We start from the raw sequence: 18,555 nt of genomic DNA on the forward strand, positions 1-18,555 counted from the left end.
TAACTGTTGAACCAGTGATGGCAATGAGGCTGAAAAGACGATAATATACATTTGACCGTGCAGGTCAACTGTATATGCAGGCCTCCATGCAGGTCTGGTGTTTATGACGGAGGTTTGTCTCTGTCATCACTGTGGAGGGGTTTTGGTCCACTCGTCCATGCTGCGTTGCTTCAGCTTATTCAGCTTTGCAGCATTCGTGTACGCACAGCCTCTCGCCAGGTTGCATGCAGTTCATGGACCTCTGTCTTGCTGATGACCCAGTTTTCTCCAAGTTCTCTCAGTGACTGCAAGACGCCCAAACCCTGATCCCTCCACCGCCGTGCTGACAGCTATTGTGAGGTGTTTGGTTTCCTCCAAACGTGGTGCTGTGCATTATAAACAAACAGCTCCACTTTGGTCTCATTTCTTCTTCCTTCAGGTGCAGCTCTGCAAAGTGAAGCCGTAATTTTTTTTTTTGCTTTCTCCTGCAACCCAAACAGTCCATCCTCGTTCAGCCTTAGTCTAATTGTGCTGTCATGAACTTTAACCTGCTAACTGTAGAGTCTGGTTTTGGGGTTTTCTGCACACTTAGGAAGATTGTGGAATTGTGTTTACACACCTGAATGTTCCAGACCTTCAAAATGCCAAAAACTTCAGCTTTTACAGAGACGATCACACTGATGGTGATCAGTTAATCAATGCAATTGATTAGCAGCACCTGGCTGCTGCTCATCCTCTTAATTCTTGTGGAAGCAGTAAGGATGGACGCTTTCACAGGACTGCGCAGGCAGTCAGCAGGTCCCTCGGGTCAGGAGAGGTGGGGCCGGTTATTCTCAGTTTCTGTTTCATTTTGCAGTTTTCTCTGGTCTGAGTTTCAGCTCTGTAAATAAGCGACTCACCTGGCAGAGTCACCTCACCTGCCTGACTTCCCTTCACTGATATTTGACTAAGACTACATAAAGCAAGTCGCCTTACATGGTTTTAAATTAACACGTAACACAGTTTCACAATGAAATGCAGAAATTTCCTTCAGCAACACTGGAAATGATGAGTCAGAAACCAGAATTCAAACAGGATTAATCTGCTTGGAAATTTAATACGAGCTCAGCAAAAACAAATAAATGTCCTGCTCAAGGTCAAATATCAGGACTTACAGAAGACTAAAATAGTTAAAAATGGCAGCCAACAGAAAAAAGCAGAAATAAAGTTTCTCCTAATCTGTAGTTCTGATGCTTATCAGATAAAGACGGACTGAAAGCTTCCGTCAGCACTGGGAAGTCTGAGGGATCTTCCAGGAAGGGGGACGCTACTTTCCAGACATCTGATTGGCCAGTGGGTATAGGTTTTGTTCCTGCAGGTCTCTAATCTCAAGCATAACCGACAAACAGACTTCTAAATTCATAACATGACAGGTTGGTGTAATTTCAGCTGATCAGTTATTGTCATTTATTGGTGACGTACTACACTGTCATTGCAAACATGTTGGATTTGTGTTTGTTCCTGTTCTGCTGAGGAGTCTTCAGCAGTGAGTAAGCGACAGTTTACCGCAGCCTGTGTGTCACACTGTCAGCAGTGTGTGTTCGGACTGTTTAACAGTCAGGACTGCTGACAGCGGCTGAAATATTCACCATTTCATTACATCTGTCATCACTGTTTGAGCTCTGTGAGCTTTAAAGTGGAGTTAACACTCTGTAAAATACTCCATCCTGTACTTCTGTCAGTCATTCAGAGGATAAAAAACTTTCTGCACATTTAGAAGGTTTTACTTATGCAGCTGATTCATAAAACCAATTACAACCAAAGGAAATCCACCAAATATCAGCCTGAAGCTCCAACCGTGGGAAGCTTCCCAGCAAACATGGTAGGAACAGCGATGGTATCGTCCCAGTAAAAACTGGTCTCTGTATCACTGCGAGAACCGAAGCACAGATGAATGATTGTGATCAGAACCTGTTTTTATATTTGAACCACACTTTGAGGCCATTAAGCTTACCTTACATCTAAATTCTATCCTACTTGTTGCCATGGTAAACTGACCATGTCTGGACTGTCACAGGTCAAAGGTTATTTGATGTCCAGCAGATGGTGAAATTCCTTCTTTGTCATCAGCACATTTTTCATTTTGGAACCTTTTTCAACCCTGACTGGACAGCAAGAGAAGCTGGGCAGCTGTTCATCGATGTGTTTGCTGGGTTGTATCGATGAAGCTCATTTGGATTTGAAGTTTTGTTGGTGTTCGGGTCATTTTACAACAACCTGCTGGTGAGTTTCCATGATGTGAGCTCATTCTGCTTTGGAGACTTTTGAGAAGTTTAACATCTGGATGCTACGCAGAGGAATAGCTGAAGATTCCCAAACAGCAAACGTTTTGAAGTTCAGTAACCATCAGCTGATCTTTTCTCTGTGTCTGATGTTGGTTCCAAAAGGAAAACTGGGCAGATGTTGAAGATGTTACGTCCTGGACATCTTAGTTGAATGTCCACCTTGAACATAGCTTGATGTCCTTCAGGAATGTTGCTATCGGTTTTTCTCGAGTGCCTTCTGGACATCCTTCTCTGCCTTCGGATTCTGATCTGATATCTTTATTTAATGTCTGCTGAATGTCCTTCTTGGACTTTCTAACAACAGGAAATCTGTGTTAAGTTGTTGTTTTTTAATTTAAACCTTCTTGATTGAGAGAATTGAGCAAAATTCCAACCTTTGGGGATGTTTGTCCCCCCACTGATCTGACAGACTACACACTGCTTAGGTCATATAACAGGTTTCATATCAATGATATCGGGGACAGAGGATGATTCCTGTGACAGTCCAGATATGTTAAATTCACCATACAAATGAGACATTTTACTCATACATCACCATAACTGGTTTCAGTCTTTTCCTCTGGTGATACTGGTCTGCCTGAGATGGCTTTTTGTGGCCAAATTACTCATCAATCAAATTGTATTGGGTTTAAAGAGACAGAAACATGCATTTTATTTCTACATTACAATGAACAAATCAAAGGTTTTGTCCCATCTGTGGGTTGGTGTTGGCGACCGGTATTGAGATAACATCAACATTTCATGCTTGCTTGGATTTTCTTAAATTATTTTGTAATCCATGCACTGCTTTTTCCTCCAGTTTCAGTAACCCTGGTGGTTCTTTGCATATCCCATCACGTCCTGGTAGGTAGGCGAGGGGATGTAGCGCTCGCACAGCGACCCCTCCAGGCTGGGACCGCACACGACAGACAGGCGGACCAGCACTGAGCCGTGCTTCAGCTTGAACTTCTTGTTGATGTTTCGACCCATCGTGGGGATGACAGACACTTTCCCCAGCAGGTCATCGTCCCAGATGCTGTCCCGATCCCAAACCTCGAAAACAACGGGTCTGTGGAGGAAACACAGAAGCACTACATCAGAGATCACCTGATTCTACTTGTGCTTCTCTAAGCTACTGTTTAGGAAATCTTTTATTTTGGTTCTTGAATACCTCACGCTCTTTTTGATTTGGACATTTTAACATGCACATCTATGAGGACTGACTCACTGCTGGAACCTCAAGTGAATGCTAGAGAAACTGCAGGTTTTGGTTTACAGCCCAAAGAGTGGCTGTAAGTCTCAGATCTTGCAGAAACTGAAATTGATTAGTAATAATTAGTGTTGCTCACTTTCGTTCTTTGAGGTTGATGCTTCCAAAAGTAAAGAGGTAGTTCCACTGGGGGAAGTTGTTGTTCCAGATCACTGGCGTCGTGCCTCCTTGGTTGTTGTAGAAAACTTTAACATATCCGTCTGTCTTGCTGAAATAGTCGCCCCACAGTGCCTCAGCTCGGACCACCGTCACGTTCATCTGAGCTACACCTGCCGCGGCAGGACAGCAATGGGAGTCAACCATTCGATGACCTTGACACTGGCACGCGCAGTTCTGCTTCCGGTGGCCAATCTTGCAGTCGACGGGGCAGTGGAGCGGCTTGGCGCTTGTGAGAATGTAGTCACTGATGGCGTCTCGCAGGCTGGCCTTTAGGATGGGATTGTCTCTTATCTAACAAAGAGAATAGAGCTTTTAAATAATCTGGTTGAGGCTGAAAGTAACAGATTAAGAGTAAAACCAAAAGACTGAATGAGGCTCAGACTGATGCTAAAAGGCAGCTAAACTGATGCAAGTTATATTTGGTTAAAAAAAACAACGATGCTCTTAAGTTTCTACTTGATATCTTTAAACTGTACACGTGTCTGTATGCAGACAGAACAAATGTGACCTGAATATTGTGACAGTTTGTGTAAACATTGCTTTGGCCTTTAAAATGTCAGCAGAATATAATGCTTGGGGATTTAACTAGCTATTAAAATCTGTTATTAAAACTATAACCATATTTGTATAAATCGCACATGAAAAACGTAAGCATTAAAAAAACGCCACTTTAATAAGAAAAACTCAAGAGTTGGTTGGGCTTTTCTTCACATGATGCATAGATATATTTTAGAGCAGCAGCACCCTCCAGTTGCTGAAGTAGTTGTGAACATGGCATAAGGAGGAGGTTAGGGTGGAGAGATGGGTCACCCAAACAAACTTTCATTTTTAATTCACAGTCAGCAGTCAGATTTCTTTTAACCGTGACTTTTATGACTCAAACTGCCATGGTTACCCAAACCCTAACCAAAACCATCTGAAGACATTTAAAGGGAAATAATAACTTTATCAGCTCAGTTTACCCTTCATTTGTTCCTCACCAATAAGTGCAGAGGGCTGATCTGGTAGGAAACCACTCCTGGGACACTCTTCAGAGACGCAAGCCATTTCTTATACCCCTCAGACCCTCTGGGATTGAACAGGATGTCCGTTATACCCCCATCTCCGCCCAGCACCTGGGTCTTCCTGTCGGAGAAGGCCGTACTGAAGGTTGAAGCGGTTTTAAGGCTCTTGCTCTTCCGGCGGCAGAACTCACTGGAGGCGTGAACAGGGATGCCCTTAATGGTTGCGCTGGCTTCGGCAGACAGACAGGTGCTGACAGCCTGGATTGACAGTCCAGACATGGAGGTTTGGCAGGTCCGGATTGCGGTCATGGAGTGAACCCGACCCCCGAGTTGAACTCTGCGGATAAAGTGGGTCCCGTAGATGGAGATAAACTGACGGAAGGCGGAGGTGTTTTTGTGATCATAGGTGGAGGGAAGGTTCTTCAGGGAGACCTCAAACTCTTTGCTCAGTGGGGGACGGGAGTGAAGACGGAAGCTGACGGTAAAGAAGGTAAGGGTTGACTGAGGCATGCAAGAATACAGCCACACAGGAGCACAGAGGAGGGACACCTTTTCAGGACCGACACAAGCAGTCACCTGGATAGGTGACGTCAGGACAAGAGAATCAAACTCACGTGTAGTATTTGCATTTGAATTCGTGGCTAGTGAAGCTAAACTTATCACTCCGGCTGCGAGACTCTGCAAACGTTGATGACATGGAGTGAGATCCTCCGATGGCGACACCAGCAATTCCCTTAATGCCGAGGCCCACCTGAGAAGAGGTATACCAGAAACATGAGACATGGTACTCAGAGAGTGTTGCAATCAACATCAACAAGAGAATTTAGCATAAGCAAGGATCGTGTTTAACTTCCAGGGAAGAGCAAAGCGAAGAGTTTGATGTGGTCCCTTTGATCTGATTTACGTGTTGATTCTATGTTTTATTTCAAAATCATAGTCCAATATTTCTGTTAACCATGACCGCAGTGCTGGACTGAGACCATCAGAATTTACTGAGCTCAGAGATCACGTGAGCGGTAGACTCGGAGTTTGTATTCCAGGACAAAGTGAGTGTATTTTGTTCAAAAATGGACCAATATCTATTTCCTAAAGCTTGTCTTACACCATTACCCCCCCCCCCCCACCATAGAATAGATTAAAATTAAAGTGCTCAGTTTGTGATTAATTTGAAAGCTGTTGAAAAAATTAAACTGAGCATTTTGTTAAGAGATTGATGCTGACACGAGTGTTTTATTATAACATAAAAATATAATACTAATAAAAAAAGTGTTGCAGCTCTCTCTTTATTATTATTAATCGCCTAATTCAGTCAGTCAACTGTATGGTTTCCCTGTCAACCGATACAACCAATGTAAAACTAGGAAATCAGTAATTATCATAATAATCTTTATTTCATTTAAAAGTTAAATATATGCCAAACGTTAATACAAGTGTCCATAAAACACTTAAAATTAAAAAATAATTAAGGACTGCTGAAAATATGAGAGAGTGTTATTAAAAAGTTTTGGGATTATATATTATTTTGAATTTGGAAACTTAAACGTTTACAGGATTATAATTTTCTTAAACAGTGTGAATTAGGATGACTGGGACATGAAGTTGAAGCAGCATTTCATCTGATTAATGTAAATCAAATTACTTTAGGGTGGGGTAAATATTCATAGGTGTGTTATCAGTGTTATGTCCTGTCCACCCTGTTACCTGTGGGGGTTTTCCCCCAGGCTCAGGTCGCCCCCTGCTGGACATTAATAGAATGCAAGCTTAATGGGCTTCTGTCCATCTTTTATATGCAGTTTGTGTGTGTTATTTGCTGAAGTCAGAAACTCTTCAACCTTCCAGCTGACTCCCAGCGATGAACTCCTCTCCTTCATCACTGACTGGCTGGACTCAAAGAGCTTGCTGCTGAGGCTGTGCTCGCACTGCACCTGAGGACAGAGAGCACGCTGGGTGATGCTGTTCACATCGACATAAACACCATGTTTACTCTTCAAAGAGGAGAAAAGGGGGTTGGCTAGAACTTCTGTTATGTTATAACTTCTTCAAGTTAGAGAGACAAGTGACTGTAAAGTGGAAACAGCTTGCAGGACAGAAACAACTGGATTACACTGCTAACACATCTGTACAGACACATGCTAACACAAAGCTAGCAAAGAAAACACAGTGAACATAAGAATAAATGCATGCAGACCCGAGCACAGCAGCCAGAGCCTGAAGGTCAACAGGTAACAAAGGCAGTGATGATCAGCCTGCAGCTTCTGTTTCTACCTGTTTAAGTGTTCACTGTAAAATCACCATGGCAACCTCTTTGAAGTCTCTTTGGGCTGATGTTCATCTTTGCTTTGTGCTTTCAGCTTTGAGCTCATATGTAAAAACTAAAAGAAAGCTTGTACACGTGTCCTCATTAGCATTGGGATTTGTGTTGGTCTGCGGGGCAGCAGAAGCTGCTGGTTGGCAATTGTTGATTAGCTCCCACGGAGACGCCGAAGGAACTGAACAAGGTGGCCATGGATTTAGGATTCAGTGGGGCAGGAAGGATGCTTAACAGGGTCAGGACCTTTCATGTACTCCATGGTGAGGATGTTGAAAGATTATAAAGAATGACTTCATCAGTGATGTACTGAAATGGTTGATGACACGGGGTGGCGATGAAGATGGTGTCAGTTGTGTCATCACCTGTAAAGGTCAAACTGAGGCTGGTGATGATTTTAGCACTGTGTGTCCAGTAAGAACTCCAGCAGGCAAAGCAGAAACAGCTGGAGAAAGAAAAGAAACACTCAGCAACCTGCACTTTGTGAAACTCCGTGGCCACGGAATATGAACCACCTCCAAGGAACTTGGTAAGGCACAGGGAAGAATCAGATCTTACTCTGAGCACATCCCAAGGACATCAGCAGACGCTGAACCAAAGTCGAGACAATAGTGATGTTTTACATGTGCTTCACATCAGCTCCCTGACAACGTTTAGTGCAGCCACAAGCCGAGGAGGAAGCATCTGAAGGCATTTTCAAAACGTTACGATTTGAACGGCGTTCCGATGTCTGATGAGAATCTTCTGGGGCATTTGCGTATGGAGGCCAAAGCCAGCAGAGGTGACTGTTTGTACTTTGAGAAGCAGTTCCTGCATATGGATCCTGAACGTGGTTATGATGTGGCAAACGATTATTGCATTACTTTGGTAAGGAGCTCCGGAGTGCTGCTGGCTGGACAGAAAGACCTTTGCTGCCGTCAGTGCTTAAGATGAAGAACCCGAATTTCTGCAGAAGTTGACACCAAATGCAATAAGAGCAGAAATGTGAAAGCTGAGGAAATAAGAATATTTAGAGACATTAACCTAAACTTTGTTTGGTTTTATTGCTTTCATTTAAACATCTATCGATTTAGAAAATAGTTAAGAATGAAATCTGTAAGATTACAACAACAAAAAGGAAGTGTCATCAGACTCTGTGTTGTGTCATATTTTTGTGTTAGCACATGTCGTACATTTTAATTACTTTTTTAACCCTGTTGGAATTATTGTGCGAATTATTTTGAAATATTTAAAACAAAGTTTAAAGAATGAAGTCAGTCATGCAAGCGCATGTTGACAGTGCGAGAATGACATCAAATAGATGTGAATATTATTTTTTCTTTCAAGAAGTCAGTTTTAATAGTTCACATAAGCTGTCTGCATAAATAAAACGTGTGAATGTGCTGACCTTGATGCGCCAGTCGAGCACTGAAACGGGCAGCTTCTGGATCTGTGGGAGGAGGACAGCATTTCTCTGTGAGTGAGCAGAAACAGCAGCGGCACGACTGAAACTGCTGAAAGAGCTTTGGGAGGGGAGGCACCTGGTTGAGGAGGCGGTTGTGGCACACGGTGCAGTTCCCCTGAGCACCCCCCACCATGTAGTCCTTCACGTTGACCACAAGGGCCCCGCTGGTCTGCAGCTTCACCACATCGAAACCCTCGCCGACCAGATTGTGACCCGGCACGAAGGGGACCTTCTGACACTCGGTGAACGAGCTGGTCTGACACCCCAGACAGAGAGGGAGGAAGACGAGGAGGAGGAAGGAGGACAGCATCGCAGCTGGGAGGAAGAAGAAAGTCAATCGCTTACATGTTTCAGATCAGCAAGCACATTTCAACATTAGACAAAGACAACCCGGGCTGGACGGGTCGATCATAATTCATGCTGCAGAATAATTCCAAGTCAACAGGAACCCGGAACACTTAAGGTCAGAGGTCGTCATTCCACAATAAAAAAAGAGAATGCCAGCCCACATGAAGGGTTTGGCCTAGAAGACTGAGATGCTTCGTGTTGGAAAACCCTCCAAGAGTGGGCTAAAAATCCCCCACAGTGACGTGAAAAACTCACTGAAGGAATAACTGACTGCAGCCGCTGCTGCCGCGGGGGGAACAGCCATCGGGGTTGGGGGGCAGTTTGCACACAGGGCAGGTAGGTTTGATATGTTTGTTCCCTTAATGAATGAAATCGTCTTTTAAAACTGCATTTTGTGTTTACTTTGTTATCATTGTTCAATATTACGATGAGTTTGAAGATGTGAAACATAAAAGTGTGAAAAACATACGAAAAATAGGAAATCGAGACTTTCTCACACCATCGTTTCTGCGTGTGTGATCAGCTACGTGTGCAGATGACACACATTTATAATCATTTATTCTATGAGAGCAGGATATGACATCACGTAAAACACGATTCAGATACAAAATCAGCAATTTCATTGATCTCTGACATCTGTGTCGATCTATATATAAATAGATCGTATATATGTGAATGAAATCATTTTATATTTCAGAATTTACATTTTTCATGAGAAAATATTAAAAAAATAATGTTTCTATTTGTTTTAAATGTAAAGTTTTAAACAACATTTAAACATTTTATTTGAATTCATTTTTGTATTTCTGTCTATATCCTGTGTTTTCTGTCACATAAAAGCCAATTTGACATTTTATAACTTTGACATATACGATGCAGATTTTTTAAAAGAAAACAAGTAAAACTAATTCTGTGTTTTTTAGATATTTAAAGTTACATTAGCGTTAAAAACATAAGAAATGAGAAAGGCGGCTGACCTGCTGATGATGGCGATCAGTGAAGTCTGCTGTGCGAGGAGCAGCGTTTAAACCCAGACGTGGCTGCGTGATCACACCTCCACACAGTGAAGAAAGTGTCGCACTTCTTCAGTGTTTGACGTGTTCGACAAAATATCCGTTTGCAGTTTCAGCTTTTCTGGGCTGAAGTGTTTGGTGGTGGACGACCGATCACACTGTCAGAACCACCCAAAGAACCTTTGACTTTGGGACACAGTCTAACCATCGTCCCCTCTTTTGTAAACTTCTGCCTTTTCCATTCTTTTGGGAATCTAATATTTCTGTTAAGCCTACAAGGTGTAAAGTTTTTAGTGAAACATGCGTCTGAACCATATCCGTCCTTTGCCTTTGATCATCGCTGAATGATTTCTGCCTCACTAACCTCCTGAACGTGACGCTTCTACAGTTATTAGTTAGAAAATACTTTGAGATTTGTTCAAGTCATCAGCTGTGGAGTCTCAACCTGCAATAATCATAACATTTATACTCACTTTATTAATTCCCTTCTTACTGGATGATTAATAATTCAATTAAATGACTGAAACATTGCGACCTTTGACCTTTCTGTATTTCTCATAACTAATCATCATTAGAGTGAGTACCTCTGCAGTTTGCAGGTCAGGTGTGTTAAAGCCCAAAGGTCAGCTCCATCTCAGACTCCACAGGCCTCAGTCAAAGGTTAAAGGTTAAAGTTCATGGCAACACAATTAGAAACAGACTGAACAACACAGCTTGTTAGTAAGAGCTCTTCACACACGGCAGCCTTATAGGAGTGAAGGAGACCAGGAGGCTGTGTGTGTGTGTGTGTGTGTGTGTGTACGTGTGTGTACGTGTGTGTACGTGTGTGTACGTGTGTGTGTGTGTGTGTGTACGTGTGTGTGTACGTGTGTGTGTGTGTGTGTGTGTGTGTGTATGTGTGTGTACGTGTGTGTGTACGTGTGTGTACGTGTGTGTGTGTACGTGTGTGTACGTGTGTGTACGTGTGTGTACGTGTGTGTGTGTGTGTATGTGTGTGTACGTGTGTGTGTGTGTGTGTGTGTGTGTATGTATGCACAGACTCAGCAGAAAAGTTGCAGTTGTAGTCAAACTGTTGTCACGACTGTGAAACCACAAAAACAACTTCCTGAAGAAGTGATGACAGTTTCTACACCAATTCACAACAGTCACCTCAGTGTCAATGGCAGAGAGAAACCCACCAATCAGACGATTCCACCCAAGCAGCACTCAGTGACAGTGGGGAGGAAGAACTCCCTTTTAACAGGAACAATCTGGAGATGTTAATTAATTAAATTATTTATTTGTTTTTTTAAATGTAAAGATTAATTTAAAAACTAATTAAATTAATAATATTTATGAAACATCCAACAGGACTTCAAACAACTTCAGAAACAAAAATGTAAAAACATTACAAAAATTACAATTTAACACTGCATCAAAAATATGAAAACACCTTTAAAGATGAGAAGAAACATGAAAGGAAGAAAGAAATTTAAAAAATGTAAAAAACAGACGGAGAAACGTGTAAAATTCTGAATTCAGAAAAAGTAAAAATACTCCAAAGATTACAGTTTTAGGTCCTTTGAAGACTTCCTCCTCCTGATGTCTCTCTGCTGTCTCTTCTGCCCCCTGCTGGTCTGTTGTCACATTGCAGCAGACTTTCACCTTGGAGGAGGCTGAAGGGCAGTGTGTGTGTGTGTGTGTGTGTGTGTGTGTGTGTGTGTGTGTGTGTGTGTGTGTGTGTGTGTGTGTTCTTCCATCTCTGTGAGGACAGCAGCTCCGTAAATGACTTCAAATGACTCATCGTCCCTGTAAGGACTAAAAATGAAACCAGTCCTCACAAAGACAGCCTGACGAGCGCGCACACACACAGTGGGGTTTCCATCCCTTCCTGTGGCCTTCTCTGCACTGATCGTTCCTCTTTTATCTTTTGTTTCACTTCCACAGTTCATGTGTCTGGCAAAGCCAGAAATTTAAAAGCCAGAAATGAAACTGAGTGCGTGAGCTTTGGTCCCAGAGCTCAACTGAGTTTCCTCTCCTTATACTACAGCACTGTTTGACAGTCTGAGAGGAGCAAACACAGCCTCACAGTTCATTAACCAGATGTGTTTTTTATGTTTTAAAATGTTTAAAGATGTTTGAATAGACTTGGAAGAAAAGGTTTTATTATTCCTTTTACTCCTAAAACCATCATAACACTGTAACTTATTTTAATATTTAAAGTAAGTATTAATTAGACGGACCAGATGTCAGCTCTTCCTCATCATTTTAACCCTTCAACAGAATCATCCAGTCGACTGGTTGTAAAATTACAAAACAATTCTCATGTTTTGGGAACAATTTGAGTTTCCTCCCTGGTGTAAACAGTAACGGAGTTACAGCCATTAAAAATGGCCGAGCACCGAGCCAATGGTAACAAAGGCTAACCTCTAAACTTGTTTGGCTCCTGCACTTCATTTTTTCCCGTCTCTGAACATCCGTCACCCGGCGGCTGGTTTCTCCACGCTTCCTCGCGGCCATGAGTCAAAGTTTCGTCTTTCTCTCAGAGTTCATGGCTGATGTGGAGCGAGGGGCCCGCTCCATTTTACGAGGCCTATGTGCGCTCGGCTCCTGTAGTTACAGGGATTTTACTGCGTGTGCCTTGGACACCGGCCCGGGAACGCTCGTCTCAGAGTCAGAAATGATCCGGAGAGAAAAGAGGCCCAAACAGCCTGGCTCCTCCGGGTTTCCGGCTGCTAATGGAGACAATTAAAGGCAAGAGTTCATATGTGAACGCGGCCGGGCAGATAAAGCTGGAGGAAGGAGTCTCCACGAGCCGACCCCGTCCCACCGAGTCCTCTGAGACAAGGCCACTCGTTCACTCTGACCTCGCTCACCATCAGCTACACTATGAATTATGGGATGTCATTATGTCCTCTCTTTTCATAAAGGATGCTCCAGTGTTACCTACCCTAAGGAGGTAATGAAAGAAGCACTGAAGCTCCTTATTCAGTAAAAAAGGGAAAGAAATGTGTCAATAGTCCCAAAGTTTCCTACTTATGTCATGATTCTATTTACCGTCCTTTTGCTTCCTTCTTTCTCTCATGCTTTTCATCTGTCCTTCCATCCTTCCTTCTTCCTGCCCTTCCTTTCTTTTTCTCCTTTCTTGATTCCTTCCTTCTTTAATTCTGCTTTCTGTCCTTTTTTTCTTCTTTGCTAACGTTTCTTCTCTCCTTCCGTCCCTACATCTGTCCTTTCCTTCTCCTTTCTTTCTTCTTTCTTTCATTCGTTCCGTCTCTTTCCTTCCCCTTTTCCTCACTTCCTTTCTACTTTTACTCCTTTCTTTCCTCCCTAATTCTTCCTTCTTTTCCTGTTTTCTAACTTCTTTCCCTTAATCCTTGATTTCCGTCATTCCATTTTCTTATCCTTGTTTCTCTCTTTCTTCCTTCCATCCTTCTTTTCCTCCTTCTGTCCTTCCCTCATTAAACCCACTCTCATTAGGCTGCAGATACTTCAGGAAGTAACTAAACTCAAAGGCAGGAAAAAGTGGGATTACATGGACCGTGAAGTGTTGGTGGGCGCGTTCTTCAATTCTAACTTCCATTCTCAGTTTGTTAGGAATAAATCTGACGAAGCTCCGCCTCCTGAAGTCTGACGCTTGTGGCTTTAATGAAGCTAAAGTCTGACGGTCAGAGGGTTAATTCTCCCTCTGTTGTGTCTGCAGGCGGAGCTGGCGTGCTTGCCTCCTGCACAAACACAAGAGTATCAGATGAAGCACATCTGTCACAGCTGGCATTATGCTGACAAAGAGGAAATTGATTTTTTGTTCCCATCACAGGAGAAAGCAGCAGATGGGTTTGCTTTGAGAAGGACTTATGAATTATTGGTGAGCGCCATCCTCCACCAGCGATCTGAGGAGGTTTCTGTGGTCTCAGAGTGAAGAAGAAACCAGCAGCTCAGAAACAACCTCCATGTTTCTGTGTTAAAGTGATGTTTATAGTTTCATAGACTAACTGTTAATTCAGACTTAAAACCCAATCAGTGGAATAAAAACGTCTCTAAACATTTTGAATTAAAAAAATTTGAATTTCGGTTAATTAATTCTGACTTTAAGCCCTGCTTTGAATTCGTGAGGCTAGTTTTAAGTTAACGTCTGTTTATGGTGCTGATGTTTGTATTCCAAAACAAATTTAACATAAATTAAGTTGTTTGAATTATTATTTATGTTAAGATTTAGAATTAACTATTATCAAAAACAATTTAAAGAAACTGTTTAAAAATTTGACCTTTCACTTTGTTTCTTCCATAATTCTAATTTTAAAAGTTTAATTAAAAAAACAACTAATTTTGACTTCCCCGTCAGTTAGACTGAAGCAGCATTTTTTAACAATAACTTAAGAATTAATTAAAAAATATACTTTTTCTTATGCTCGAAAAATCTCGTCACGAATGAGCTTCCATACTGTGGCTCTGCTACGATGGGGCTCGCGACGTGTTTAAGAGCATTTTCGTGGATCTGAGGCCGGAAGTGAAAGTGCTTCTTCCTGCTCAGATTAAACTGAAGCTCCGACATTAACGCGGCCTTTTCCTCCTTTATGTAAGTGACGCGGTAAACAACACAAATAAGGAGGAAATGATGAAACCACTTCCCGCGGCTCTCCGTCTCACCAACCGAGCCGCCCCTGCCTCTGCAGCCGGCGGAGGGGAGCCCCGCGGCGGCCTGGAGCTCCTGGAGGCCGGGTCGGTAGGACGGAGAGCTGCGGGAGGGGGACAGGTGCAGCTCGGCCTCTCACGACAACAAAGCCGCAGATGATCGACGGGAAGGCCCCGCCCTCTTCTCAAGCAACGATTTTACGTGATTGCCGTAGTAACTCTAGAAGAGGCGCACGAGACTTTAGGGGGCGTGTCGCTTCTCTGCGGCATGCGCTCAATCAGAGAGAGGTGGGGAAGGGGATGGGGGGGGGGACTTATGTTGTAAGTGACGTAATCCCGAAATAAAGGCGCAAAAGCAGCATCCCTGCAGGTCCCTGACACCAGAGCAGGGCCCGCCTGTGGGAGCTGGCCTCACCCAGACCTGCAGACACAGATCACATCTCCCAGCAGCCAATGACAGTTAAATACACCCATCTGCATCAGGTCGTCATGAAAGCATCTGATCCTGAGTCTGTTCTGTTTCAAATCCGTGTTAAGTGTAAAAATCTGTCAGCTGTCTGAGTCAAACCGAGCCTCAGATGTGAGCGGTGAAGTGAGTCACTCCACCTCCTCCCAGCCCTCCAACACACAAATATCCACTGCTTCTGCCTTTAACAGTGAAAATGATATCGACATCGGATCAAAGTCCTGGTTATCTAACACATCGATACACAACAAAGATTCTTCCATCTCTGACGGCACATTAAAGATACCTCAGCAGCACACTTGGATCAGGCTTCAGGTGACTCTGAGTCAAAGCTTTATGAACTCTGTGAAACACGTGTTTGAAAGTGGCTTCGTTGGTCGACAGAAAAGAAAGATGGCTCTTCAATGGGAGTGAGCGTGTCTCTGGTGGACGGGCAGCTCTGTGTACAGAGCTCATGAGCCTACATAAGACTTGTTTTTACTGCACAAACAAAGGCTGACTCATTTCCAATGCAAACCTGCGACGCATGTGGCTCAGAAAACCGACAGAAACCAGGCTCCTGAACACAGCAGGAACCCGGCACGACCTCAGCCTGAACACCTGCAGAGGCACCGAGCTCCTCTGATTTTACTAACTCCTAATTTAAGATGTTTGGGGTGGGGCTCAGGAGGTTGGGGGTTCACTCCCTGCGTCCTCCAACCTGCATGTCGAAGCACCCTTAGGCAAGATACAGAACCCAGAGTTTCCCCGATGCATCCATCAGAGAGTGTGTGTGTCTGTATGTGTTTGTCTTGATGCTTCCTCTCAGAGGTCGATTTGAGTCTAACGAATAAACTTTAACAGTCGTATAAAGGTGCTCTACTTCACCATGGTAACACTGCAGGTGTGAGGCTATGTGCTGTCTCACAGAGCGTGGATCGTGGCCTGCGTGAGGGGACAGTTTGTAAGTAAGTAAGTAAAATTTTATTTATATAGCACATTTCTAGATAGAGATCACAAAGTGCTTTACAAGATATAACAGATTAAAAAGACAAAATACAAACAAAGTTAGCAAAAGGCAGTTTTAAAAAGATGTGTTTTTAGCTGTTTTTTAAAAGTAATCAATGAATCAGCGGATCGTAAGTCCTGAGGAAGGGAATTCCACAGTCTGGCGGCCACAGTAGCAAAAGCTCTATCACCCCTAGTTTTCAGTCTCGTATACTGAATGACAAGTAGGCCCTGACTACTCGACCTCAGAGACCTACTAGGGGCATAGGGCTGTAAAAGTTCAATGATATATGGTGGTGCTTGTTGTTGAAGAGCCTTGAAAGTTAAAACCAAAATCTTAAACTGGACTCTAAATTCAACAGGAAGCCAATGTAACTGCATGAGCAACGGTGTTATATGTGAAAATTTAGAAGCTTTCGTCAAAAGTCTTGCTGCAGCATTCTGAACGATCTGCAGACGCTCCAAAGAACCTTTATTTAAACAAGTAAACAGGGAATTGCAATAGTCCAGTCGTGAAGAGATAAAAGCATGAATAACAATCTCCAGTTCGGTATAGGATATAATAGAGCTCAATTTAGAAATATTTCTTAAATGATAAAAGCAAGACCGAACAAGAGATTTAACATGACTATCTAACGTAAGAGCAGGATCAAGGATAATCCCTAAGTTCCTGACAGATGGTTTTACAAACGTTGAAAGAGGACCAAGAGCATTTATTATACTGGGTATATGTCTATCTGGGGCACATAAGAGGACTTCGGTTTTACTTTCATTTAGTTGGAGGAAGTTTTCAGCCATCCAGCCTTTAATGGTTTCCAAGCACACATTTAAAAGCCGCAGCTTAGAAGCCTCTTCCGGTTTAAAAGATATATAGAGTTGGATATCGTCTGCATAACAATGGTAACAAATATCCTCAAAAGGGCTCAAAATGTGCTGAAGAGGGAGTAAATGAACTAAAAACAGTAATGGCCCTAGCACAGAGCCTTGTGGCACACCAAAAGACAGGGACGCAGAAGATGATCTATACTTAGAAACTGCCACAGAAGAATATCGTTCAGAGAGATACGAGGAGAACCATTTCAATGCAGTCCCAGAGACACCGACCCAGCGTTTCAGCCTGTTAAGTAAAATATAGTGGTCAACAGTATCAAAGGCCGACGTAAGATCCAACATTAAGAGAACAGAACATTTACCTGCATCGCTTTGTAACAAAATGTCATTAGAAACTCTAAGAAGGGCTGTTTCAGTGGAATGAACTTTACGAAAGCCAGATTGAAATTTGTCGAAAATACTATATTTATCTAAAACTGCTGTAAGCTGCTTAGCCACGATCTTCTCTAGAATCTTAGCAATTAACGGAATTTTTGAGATCGGTCTATAATTGCTAGTGAGAGATGGGTCCAGCATAGGCTTTTTTAACAAGGGATGTATAACAGCAGTTTTAAAATAGGCAGGGACTATGCCCGAGGCCAAGGAGGTATTAATTATAGTAAGAATGCAAGGACCAGTAGAGTAAAAGACATTTTTAAATAATGATGCAGGTAAAAAATCAAGAGAGCAAGAGGATAATTTTGTTGCACTAACTATTTTTCCCAGCTCTGGTAGTGAAACAGGTGAAAAACCTTCTAAAACAACAGGCCGAGCTGGCGTGGGAACAGACAGCGCAGACGCTGAAAAAGACAGGTTTTTCCTTATGTTGCTAATTTTTTCTAAAAAGAAAGCAAGAAAAGTTTCACAATCTTCAACAGAAGAAATAATAGCAGCAGGTGGAGCAGGAGTAATAATATTAGTAATAGTATCAAATAAAACTTTAGGATTACCTCTGCTCCTTGCAACCAACTGAGAAAAGTAAGCAGCCCTCGCAACTCTAATAGCATTGTTAAAGGAGGCTAAAAGATCCTTTAAATAAAGGAGATGAACATTTAAGTGAGTTTTCCTCCATAACCGCTCAGTTTTACGACAATTACGTTTTATAAGACGAATGTTGTCATTTAACCAGGGTACAGACTTGGAAACAGGCACAGGTCTCATTTTAATCGGACAGATTTCATCTAAGATTGAAAGACAATGATAATTGAATAGATCTATAGAAAAATCAACATCGTTTTGTGGGGATAATGTTAAATTAAAAACATCAGAGAACTTCTGTGCTGTGGAGGAGTCTAAAGTGCGGGAAATAACTGTCCGATGAACAGGAGACATAGGCTCATAAAAAGACATATTAAAAAAGACACAATAATGGTCAGAAATAAAAATGTCCTTAGAACAGATATAATCAATATTCAGACCCAAAGAAAAAACAAGGTCCAGTGTATGGCCTTTGTTATGTGTGGGGCCAGATACATGTTGGATAAAATGAAAAGAGTCCATGATACTGGTAAAACTCCTAGCAAAGAGGACATTAACACCATGAAAACGAGCTGCTGGCTCATTGTTAGTCAGTGCTGCTGGTTTCAGTTCTGCAGCTGTGCTGTTTATAATGTGTCAGCTGACACTGAGGGACACGCTCAGCAGCAACTTCCTGTTCTGTCTCACCTGGATTACTGAGCATGTGGCAGGAAAATTCCTGTTGGTGTGCAACACTCAGAGATGGCAGCGTTTCAAAGCTAGCACTGCTCAGCAGTTTCAGTCCTCATGGTTATTATTTGTGGATGAGTACACGG

General features: G+C 42.6%; 1 protein-coding gene across 1 annotated transcript; it reads right to left on the reverse strand.

Moving 5' to 3' along the window:
• Positions 1-1,134: 1,134 nt before the first annotated feature.
• Positions 1,135-8,777, reverse strand: prf1.3 (perforin 1.3). The gene is made up of 7 exons (XM_085272737.1): positions 8,544-8,777; positions 8,411-8,452; positions 6,548-6,640; positions 5,330-5,466; positions 4,692-5,190; positions 3,632-4,002; positions 1,135-3,351 (listed from the first exon to the last, which is right to left on the reverse strand). Exons 1-7 carry the CDS (start codon positions 8,775-8,777, stop codon positions 3,105-3,107), a joined length of 1,623 nt encoding a protein of 540 aa, XP_085128863.1. The 3' UTR covers positions 1,135-3,104.
• Between the last annotated feature and the right edge of the window lie 9,778 nt (positions 8,778-18,555).

The sequence above is a fragment of the Mchenga conophoros genome, linkage group LG4, assembly GCF_057382185.1.
Source record: "Mchenga conophoros isolate Kocher_MC1m ecotype Shallow Benthic linkage group LG4, M_conophoros_male_GT1.1, whole genome shotgun sequence".
NCBI lineage: Eukaryota > Metazoa > Chordata > Actinopteri > Cichliformes > Cichlidae > Mchenga > Mchenga conophoros.

Coding starts and splice junctions, on each gene's coding strand:
- prf1.3 (XM_085272737.1), bottom strand. CDS start 8,777: ATGCTGTCCTCCTTCCTCCTCCTCGTCTTCCTCCCTCTCTGTCTGGGG. Junction 5,467..6,547: donor CGCTGGGAGTCAGCTGGAAG/GTTGAAGAGTTT, acceptor ACCTCTTCTCAG/GTGGGCCTCGGCATTAAGGG. Junction 5,191..5,329: donor TTCAAATGCAAATACTACAC/GTGAGTTTGATT, acceptor CTTTACCGTCAG/CTTCCGTCTTCACTCCCGTC.